The sequence below is a fragment of the Megascapheus bottae genome, chromosome 1 (assembly GCF_031878675.1).
Source record: "Megascapheus bottae isolate mThoBot1 chromosome 1, mThoBot2.hap1, whole genome shotgun sequence".
Taxonomy (NCBI): domain Eukaryota; kingdom Metazoa; phylum Chordata; class Mammalia; order Rodentia; family Geomyidae; genus Megascapheus; species Megascapheus bottae.
Genome location: NC_143509.1, coordinates 58,320,601 through 58,330,964, shown reverse-complemented (window position 1 = coordinate 58,330,964; position 10,364 = coordinate 58,320,601). Strand labels below are relative to the sequence as shown.

The following is a 10,364-nucleotide window of genomic DNA, read 5'->3' as shown; positions in this document are numbered from 1 at the left end:
AAACTCTTGAAATCAATATATTACAATTTTATTGAGGACTTTTGCATCTGCTCCTTGTGGATATTGGTCCATAGGTTTTTTTTTTAAACATTCTATTATCTAGTTGTACAAAGGAGTTATCATTCAATAAATCAGCTTATCAATACAATGCATCTCAACCCCTTTGATCATTCTCCCCATCCCTGCCAGCCCTTCCCTGTTTTTTTAGTTTCATTGGCTAGTTATTAAATGTTATGACTACATTCTTCCTTCTTCCACTCTCTGTTTATCCTCTATCCCTTGACCTTCCCCCTTATTGTTCAAGGGCCAATTTCCTGGTATTCATTTTGTTAGACTTTTGAATTTTCTTTTTTGTTATGTCCAAAGCACTGCTGCCCTCCTAGAATGAGTTTGAAAGGCATTTTTCCCTTTCAATTCTGGAGAACAGTTTGATAAAAGTCAATGGCAAAGTCATATGGTCCTAAGCTGTTTCTTGTTGGGAAACTTTTTTCTTAAGAATGTTCTTAATACTGGTCTGTTTATATTTTTAAAATATCCTCTTATTTCATAAACCAAGGCCATTACCCTGCCTAATACTGAATATCTGTTATTTACAAAGTGATTTGTGCTCTGCAGTTACCAGTAAATTTGGAATTTTCTGCATTTATAGTTAATACACTCTCATTGACATAGGAATTATGTTCTATGGGGATTTATGTTTTTTAAGTAAATCATAGTAACTAGAATTTGTGCATATCTGAATCTTACAAATTGAAGAATGCCTGTTAAAGCCAGCAAATAAATTGGAAAGGATGAGAAAATACATGTGACTACGCTTACAGGGCCAGGACTGTAGAAAATAAAGCACAGTTGACTTGTTTGCCCTCATTTCTAAAAAAGACAAGTAAAAAGATTTGACTTTTGCTTGTACTGTATTTCAAGGCCACAGGGAAACTAACAGCAAGACAGCTTTTTTTTTTTTTTTTTTTTGAGAAATATGGTATCAAGGGATACCATGAAATACAGCCAAGTGTTGTCGTCATATATACCAACAATCCCAGCACTCAGAAGGCTAGGGTCTTAGTTCAAGCCCACTTGTGCAATACATAGAGATTCTGTTTTTGAAAAATGAATACATTTCTCAAGAAACAGTATAGTTTCCCCATATCTCCCCCATCTTTGCCCCAATTCCCCCACTGAAAAAAGAGACACACATCAGTACCCAATATAGTCTCTTGTATATTAATACCTAACTATTGCTTTTGTACTTTAGGGAAAAGAAGTATCATTTTTCTTTATGCTGACCAATAAGCATAAAGAGCTCTTTTAATAGTTGATTAATAAACACTCCTTCTGTGCTCACTGTTGAATAAGCCATGAAAAAGGAAATAAGGGACATAGGTTTCTAACATTTTTAGATAAAACAGAATTTGTTTAATACCAAAGTGTTGATATAAAGTTTCTCTTAAGTTCATGTTATTTCAACAGCAACGGGGGTCAGTTCTATACTTTTGATGGTGACTACCAAAGTTCAGTCTTCATAGCATGAGTATTTTCAAATCACACATAGGCAGAGGTACTAAAAGGCTAAAGGGTGTGTTTTCCCTACATCTATCTCACAATATATAAGGATTCCAAATATTTTCATTGTATGAATTGGAGAAGAATAAGGGAAAAAAAACAGCATTTCATGAAAATTCAACATTTAATAAAAATTCATTCCTCTATATACTAAGCCTTATTGTATAAAATTCAAATTTCTTAGTCAATACTACCTTATAATACACTCAAGTGTCAGTAAGAGAGGAAACATCACATTGCACAAAGGTGTTGTATGTGAACCCAGTGCTTGCACGTGTGGCTCCTATGGTCTCTGCCATGAGTGCTTAAGTTATGGATATGAAGAAAAGGCCTCTAAGGCAGCAGCTCCAGTTCCTTCATGTTTAACCACATGGACGAAGACCCAAAAGTGCTGAGTGCCTATTTCAAGTATACATTTCAAACCTTGGTAACGCTATAATAAATTAATTAGGAAAACTAAGTTCATAGGTACTCTTTGAGTATAATCATTAAACTTATCAGGGCACTTCTCATCCTCCCTGCAAAGTCCATTGTGTTCACTTCAGGGAGCAGACCCAGATAAATACTTTGAAACTCACTACAGAATGAGTGCCTTAAGTTTGAGACGCACCAGTTGGTGTGGATGAAGCAGGTACAAGGGCAACCTCTGTTCTTCGGGGTGACTATCCGCACCAGGCCTCCTGTCACACATCGAAGTCCTTTAGGTCCCCCCAGCTGGCACCAAGCTTCACTCTCACTTTCAGTTTCACAGAAAGTTTTATTGCGTTTTCCATTTCATTCTTGACAATCTGAGCTACCTACCAAAGTGGGGAAAAGGGTTAATAATCTCTGCCTGATCAAAGGATGTTTCCCAACTCACCCACTGAGATGATAAGCTAGAACGGACGTTTGTTTAAAGCTACTGAAAGCCAACCAGAAAAGAACCAGGCATCTCAAGCTGTCTTTCATGACTGAGCAAAAGCTCTGACCACGTATTCAGAGCTTCAAAGCTCTCTGATTTTTTTGAAAAGACTTTACATTTCTAAGCCTTCTTTGCTCCACCTGTAAGGACTCCACATTTACTGCCTCTGCACCCTGGTAAATTTCCAGTGTCTCAGGTGTGGGGAAAAGTGGGGATGCTACACGATCTCAGCTTCCTGGAGAATGGATTGCACACATACCTGCACCACATCTTCTTCTGCCACTTCATATACAAGTTCGTCATGGAGTTGAAGGATGAAGAAGCCTCCTCTGATTGGGCAGAAGATTCCTGGCAGTCTTCCTTTTGGCAACAGTCCTATCACAGGAAAAAGAGTAAGGCTGAGCAGCACGTCACTGAGCCATAGGAGAAAAGTTGTTTTGTTGTTGTTGTTGTTGTTCTGAGATTCTGAGAAAGCCCGGGAAATGTCAGGAAAGTAACTAGCTAACCTGCTCATTAGGTACATCTAAATCCCCAACAACTTCCTTCGAGACAAGAGTCAACCAAAGAAGTCAGCAAACAGGATGCAGAGAATGCTGCTTCCCATGGGCCTGATTTCTCAGAAACAGACAACACTTTCTCTTTTCACAGAGTTCTTACAACCATATGAATGTGGCACCATGTGGACTGGGGCCTAATTCCGGCTCCAGGAAATGAGAGTTCAATGCTGGGCAGTGTTTGAAAAAGGATTACTTAAGGTTACATGAAACACTGGAGAATCGGTGCTTCCCCAAATAGACCCTGCATTCTAGACACGCAATTCTCAGACATCAGTGTTGGTGCATGCCCTGAAGTTGCACTTGTGAGTATTTCTGGCTGGGTACCAGCACCTAACACCTGCAATCCTAAGTGTTTGGGAGGCTGAGAACAGGAGCAGGGTGACTCAAGGAAAGCTGAGCAAAAAGTTCAAGACTCCTTCCCAACCCATAATTGAGCACAGTGGTATATGAATGCCTTCATTCTAAGTTACAAGGGAGCCTGAGATTAGGAAGAAGCAAGCTTAGCCATACAAGTCCATGAGCCCCAATCTCAATAGAGGGAAGTGGAGCGTTATGGTGCATGCCTGTTATCCCAGCTAACACGGCAGACTGTCAGACTCTATCTCAGAAGTAACCACTGCAAGCCAATGCCACTGGCTCCCACCTGTAATCCCGGCTACAAAGAAGGCTAAGATCTCAGGATCACATTTCAAAGCCAGCCTAGGAAGGCTCACCTTCAACGATCCAGCAAAAAGCCAGAAGTAGAGGTATAGATGAAGTGCTTGAGTGCCAGCTTTGAGTGCAAAACGCCCCAAGTTCAAGTCCTAAGGCACAAAAAATACCCCCACTCGAAAAAAAATAAAACAACCATGGCTTGACCCATAATGAGCTTACCTATATACCACTTCCTATCTAGAGGGGTCCCTTAGTACAGACATGTCTCTTTGATCACTAAACTCAGGCTCAACACGAATACTTTTGCATAACTGGTTTTACCTCCTTTCACATCTAACTGTTACTGTCTGCAGCCTGCTTTTGCTCGGATGTAGCTCTTGGGAGGTAGGAGGAGATTAGAGCTAACTGAGTCCATTGCAAAGTTGTGTGCCTGCTTGTCAGTCTGACTAAGATCTAATCAGCACCACTGGGCCCCGCTTACTACACACCACTGATTGTTGCAAGCATTTCTCCTGATCACCTTTGTCCCCTTAATTTCCCCTCACTCAGAACGCTGTGACCCTCCGTTTCTTGTGTAACCTGCTTTCTTGGGCTTACCTTGCTTTGATGTCACTCACCTGTGCTTCCTGTCTCCTAGCCTGACACATCATCTTCAGTGACAGTCCTGCATTGCTCACTCACAAATAACATTGCCTAAGTTCTCATTTATCACTCATTACTCGAGGTGAGGCGTTAGGTATTTCACTCAGGTATTATATATTCTTTCCTTTTGATTGTTAAATTTAAAAAGTCGTTAACTTGCCAAGCATGGTGGCTCACGCTTGTAATCCTAGCTACACAGGAGGCTGAGATCTGAGGATCACGGTTCAGAGCCAGCCTGGGCGCTAAAGACCATGAGACTCTTATCTCCAATTAACCACTAGAAAACCGGAAATGGCACTGTGGCCCAAGAGGTAGGGTGGTGCCGTCAGCTGAAGAGCTCAGGGACAGTGCCCAGGCCCAGAATTCAAGCCCCAAAATCAACAGACCAAAAGAAAAAAAAAAAAGGGTTAACTTCTACATCTCATATCTGTATGTAACGGGCTGTATCATTCTCTATAACTTACACACATACATATTCTTGTACTAGAAGCAGAATATTCCATCCTTGCCTGTTCCTCTGGATCTTTTCTACCTATCTTGGGCAGTCTATTCTTCCCCTGCATGCCTGCCCCAAACTATGTTTGCCCCTCAAAACAAAAAACTCAAACATAACTGCCATCATGATTTAGCAGTTTCAGTGACAGTGTAATGATATTTAATTTAAAGCAAAGGTTGGACATGTGACAAGGAAGAAATTCTTTTTGTTTTTTTTTATTTTTATTTTTGCCAGTCCTGGGCTTGAGCTCAGGGCCTGAGCACTGTCCTTGGACTTTCTCAAGGCTAGAGCTCTACCACTTGAGCTTCAGCACCACTTCCAGCTTTTTCTATATATGTGGTACCAAGGAATCGAACCCGGGTCTTCGTGCATGCTAGGCAAGCACTTTAACCACTAGGCCAAATTCCTGGCCACAAGGAAGAAATTCTATGTACTGGTTAGAAGAGAAATAATTCAAGCAATAATAACAAAAAAACTTTAAAAGAACAAGAAGAGATGGCGCCATCAGCTTAGAGTCACATGTGATAAGGAGACTGCCTCAAAGTACATCCCTTAACTTTGGAAAACACCAAAGGTTAAAGCAAGGGACCTCAGCACAAGACAAACCTGCTCTGTCTCTTTGGAGCATCCCCTCCCGATGCCCATGTGATTTGAAGATGGAGTGAAAGGTCTCTAATTGCTTCTGGATGTTAACTGTGGCTACTTTGACTATATCAGCTGCTGATCCTTGGACTGTGGTGTTGATAGCCTGACGCTCAGCCTACAAAAGACACAAACAGGTGTATGTCAGATGTGCCGACTATGCAGCTTCATAGTTGCCCTCAGTGTTTGCAGATTCATGATCACATTTGTTGCCAGAATTCACACTGGTACTGAAATATGATCCAGGACATCAACCATTAGGTACTAAACTAAGAATAACAACTACAATGACCTACAACCCAACAGTGCAGGATGTCCAGATGAGGATAGATGAACTAGAAGGTCAGAATGCTGCAGCTTAGAAAACTTCAACACTCAGTTGTTGAAGAAAATTAACATGTAGAAATTTTCCTCCTCCTTCTTCTTTGCAAGACTGGTTTCTAAGTTGAGAGAAATCTGTGGGAAACAAAGAAGTGTGGTCCCTGACATCCCTATGGTTCTGTCTGGAACTGAGGCTGGCTATTCTGCTCCTGAGGGCCTGCAGTGATATGTGCTGAAGAGCTGAGCATGTTGTGAGGCCTCGTGCTTTCACCTGCTAACTCAGGCTCCGATGACTTCTGCTGTATTGTCTGGCATGTCTAGGCCGCCCAGTTTAGACTGCCCAATGTCTTCCAAGATTTCATATTGATAATAGTAGTTTTTCATACTGAGGACTTTTTATTTTAATGTAGTTAGCCTTTAGCCTGAATCCTAAAAAGAACTATAATGACACATAGCTCAATATTCCAGGCTGGCCAAGTGAGGAAAGATTAAGTATAAGAAGGATAGGTTACTTAAGTTTCAAAAACTTTGACCCCCAAACCACAATGCACTTAGAATATATCGAGTAACTCCATTCTGTTTTACACCATCAATGTCCTACATGTTCTAAACTTCATTCTAAAAGATTTGCTCTTCAAATTGCTTTTAATTCTAGCCTAGCCATAGCTAGACGAGGACCAAACTATAACAATAATGAAGAAGTTTCTTACAATAAGCCACTGAAATTGGGGAGTCAAAATCGCTGTGATGTAAACAAGCACCACAATTAGTGCATGCTTCATCTCACATTGTGCTTCTCTGATCCTCTTCTCTGTGGCCTTTCTTTTTATCATGGTAACAAAATTTCTAACATAAACAAGCTAAAGGATGAAAGATTTGTTTGGGCTCCTGGTTTCAAAGATTTCTGGCCACAGTTAGATGGCTCAACTGCCAAAGGCTTGTGGTAAGGCAGCACATGGTGGCAGGAGGTGTAGCACAGCAAAGCGTTCCACCTCACACCAGCCAAGAGGCAGAGAAGAAAGTCCACAGTCCTTCAGGGACACGCCCCCCTAACCCATGTCCACTTCCTCTTAATAATGCCATCCAATTATGAATCTGTCAATAGATGAACCCATGATTAGGCTGAAGCTCTTGATCTTTTCACTTTCCCAAAGCCCCCAAGCCTTCAGCCTAGGAGGTTTAGAGGAATATTTTATATCCAAACCACAACATATTCCAAATTAAGAAAATAGACTTGACTTTATATCCCACCATAATCAATAGGACTTTTTAAATTGACATAAATATATAGGCTTCTTGTAATGAAAAAATAGCTCACTGGAAGCAAGCCTGCCACTGACAGTATTTTAACTGAAAAAGGTTGTCAGAGAAAGCCTATCTGAATGAATCACGCAGCTAAAAAAAAGAAGCAAATTTTAAAAATTAGAGAGTTAAGAAAGAGGAGAAATTAAAGAAAATGGTCCTGGCCTCGTAGGCTACCATTTCATTCAGGAAACCAACAGATTTCAGGAAAAGCAACAGAGAAACTGAGTAAATAGACAGACCTTGAGTCCGGAGGGGCCTGACAGCAAGCCATCTGGGTTCTAGGCCCAATAAGCAGAAGAAAACCTCAAAAATACAGCATGTAGCAGCCTTCACCTAACAAGTAGAAAAATACCCTAAGTGACTACTCAAAGTTTCTATTCCTTCTAGAAGCATGGCTTCTAGGTCATCTTCACTCAGTTATCCACTTGTGATAGTCTTTTTTTCACTCCTTGCAATTTTTTTTCCAGGTTCTAGGGTTTGAACTCAGGGCCTGTGCAGTCCTGGGCCTCTTTGTGTTTAAGGCTAGTGCTTAATCACTTGAGCCACAGAAGCAGTCTAGCATATTCTGAGTAGTTTACTGGACACTCATGTATTTTCTGCCCAGGCTGGCTTTGAGTCATAATCTCCAGATTTTAGCCTCCTGAGTAGCTAGGATTACAGACATGAGCCACTAGCACTGGCTAAAAACTCTTCTTTTTTTCTTTCTTTCTTTCTTTTTTTTTTTTTTTTTTGTGGGTCATAAGGCTAGAACTCTGGGCCTGGGTGCTGTCCCTGAGCTCTTCAGCTCAAACCTGCTACCCTATCCCAGGGCCTGGGCATTGTTCCGAGCAATTTTTTGTTTTGTTTTGCTTTGTTTTGTTTTTGCCAATCATTAGGTTTGAACTCAGGGCCTGAGCCCTGTTCTTGGACTTTCTCAAGGCTAGAGCTCTACCATGTGAGCCACAACACCACTTCCAGCTTTTTTCTACATATGTGGTACCGAGGAATCAAACCCAGGCCTTCATGCATGCTAGGCAAGCACTCTACCACTAGGCCAAAATCCTGGGCCCCTGACCTTGAGCTCTTTAGCTCAAGGCTACTACTGTATCCCTAGAGCCACAACCCCACTTCCCATTTTCTAATGATTAATTGGAGATAAGAGTCTCAGGTTCTTTAGAGCCCGGGCTGGCTTTGAACTTCAATCCTCAGATCTTAGCCTCAGAATTACATGTGTAAGCCACCTTGCTGGGCACTGGCTGAAAACTTTTAATAGGCTTCAAGAACCTGTTTAAGACCTCGTTCCTCCTTGAAGTTGAAGTAATTAAGAACAGAAACAGATTTTTTTTTTAAATAATTTTTTGTTTGTCTTATCACTTGGGCTTAAGTGGTAACAACCTGATAAATAACTGTTGTCAGTGGACAGACAGATAGGATGTTGAACACTGAAGAAGTAATAGAAAGCCAACTGTTCTTCTAGGACCCCCAAAAACATTAGTGCTTGGAAGGCTTTGAGTGGCAGTAGCTGCTCAGTGGATACTGAAACTATGGAGAAAGGACAAAATATATACAGTTAGGGCTGGGAGTTTGGCCTAGTGGTAGAGTGCTTGCCTAGCATGCATGAAGACCTGGGTTCAATTCCTCACCACATACATAGAAAAAAACTGTAAGTGGTGCTAAGGCTCAAGTAGTAGAGCTCTAGCCTTGAGAAAGTCCAAGGACAGTGCTCAGGCCCTGAGCTCAAGCCCAGGACTGGCAAAAAAAAAAAAAAAAAAAATAGGAAAATGTGGGTAACAGAAGCTTATATATGTAATACTTTTGCAAATCACAATGATATCAGGAAATAATTTTAGCCAAAATTTGAATAAGTATTATCAATATTATTTAAAATGATGTTAAAAATAGCCTTATCTAGTTTTTTGGGTATCTCAATAATCTTTAATGAGGAATCATTTTTGGTTTTGATATTAACATTTTTCCCCTTGTACTAGGCATTGATGCAAACAGAACATAAAAATCACATTGAATCTCACTTTGTTATCTGATATATTGGATATATTTGTATTTGGTTATTTGAAATTGGATAGGGAAGGGGGGAAAATCAAGATGGGGGGGAGGGTAATGGGGACCAAGACATGTGAAAGGGTATCAATGTATGTGAATTAATGCACCTTCTATCTGGCAAATATCATGTAACCCTTTTATTAATTACAATAAAAAATATTATTAAAAAATCACATTGAATACCAGGCTAATCTCTAAGGAATGTTAGCAATCTCTAATATAATATGGAAAATCATCATACAATCAGCAATGTTAAGAATTAACTTTACCTACAACTTGTTATAAAACTAATAAACACTTGGTGTCCTCCTAAAATCTGTCATCACTTCAGAAGTGTTTAATAAAGCCAATGGTTAATATGTACACACACACACACACACACACACACACACACACACACACACACTAAATGGACTTTAAAATTTTTTGTTGAAGAAACTTACATCACTAAAATGTTAAAAATCTAGAGAAATTTCAACATACATGAGCTTTGTGATAAGGGTTGTTGTTTTTGATTCCTGGCAAATATCTACGTCTTCCCAAAATGGTCTGAACAAACCCATCTCTTCTACAATTCTTCACAGTCTCTTTCATGAAATGACTGATCCCTACAAAGAAAATACAGAAATACTTCATTAAAATCAAAGTCCACTGTTCATTTCATTTACTGCTTCCAATCTACATATCAAAATATACAAAAATCCTCTCATGATTCTTAATATTCATATCACATCACTGAAACAGTACATATTGTTCATTTTCTGTAGAATCAGATAATTAGAAACAAAAAGAAAATCGGATAGGGAAGGGGGGAAACAAGATGAGGGGCAGGGATAGGGAAAGGGAAATGGGGACCAAGACATGAGAAAGGGTATGAATGTTTGTGAAGTAATGCACCTTCTATCTGGTGAATATAATGTAACCCTTCTAATATTTACAATAAAAATATATGAAAAAAGGAAACAAAAAGAACTTTAATACAACATGATCTCGTCCCTCCTTTATCCTGCAGTGCTGGGGACAAAACCTGAGAATTGCATGAACTAAGCCGTCTACCACTAAAATACATTCCTAGCCCTTGGCTTAATACAAGCTGACCTTCCTCTTAACATTTTGAAACATTTAACATTCCAATAATATCTGGGTACTTTATATTATTACATGCCTGTAATCATAAATACTTAGGAAGATGAGGTCTGAGGATCAAGATTCAAACCAACCTGAGAAGACGAATCTGTGAGACTCT

The 10,364-nt window shown here is 39.9% G+C and overlaps 1 protein-coding gene across 1 annotated transcript in view; it reads right to left on the bottom strand.

The window, feature by feature from the left end:
• Nucleotides 1–1,382: 1,382 nt before the first annotated feature.
• Polq (DNA polymerase theta) overlaps nt 1,383–10,364 on the bottom strand; it is a 67,048-nt gene continuing 58,066 nt past the window's right edge. Inside the window, exons 27-30 of the mRNA XM_090345530.1 lie at nt 9,602–9,726; nt 5,417–5,570; nt 2,721–2,836; nt 1,383–2,357 (exon numbers count right to left, since the gene is read on the bottom strand). Of these exons, the coding sequence (XP_090201656.1) occupies nt 2,244–2,357; nt 2,721–2,836; nt 5,417–5,570; nt 9,602–9,726 (509 nt within the window). The 3' untranslated portion in view covers nt 1,383–2,243. The remainder of the gene's footprint in view (nt 2,358–2,720; nt 2,837–5,416; nt 5,571–9,601; nt 9,727–10,364) is intronic.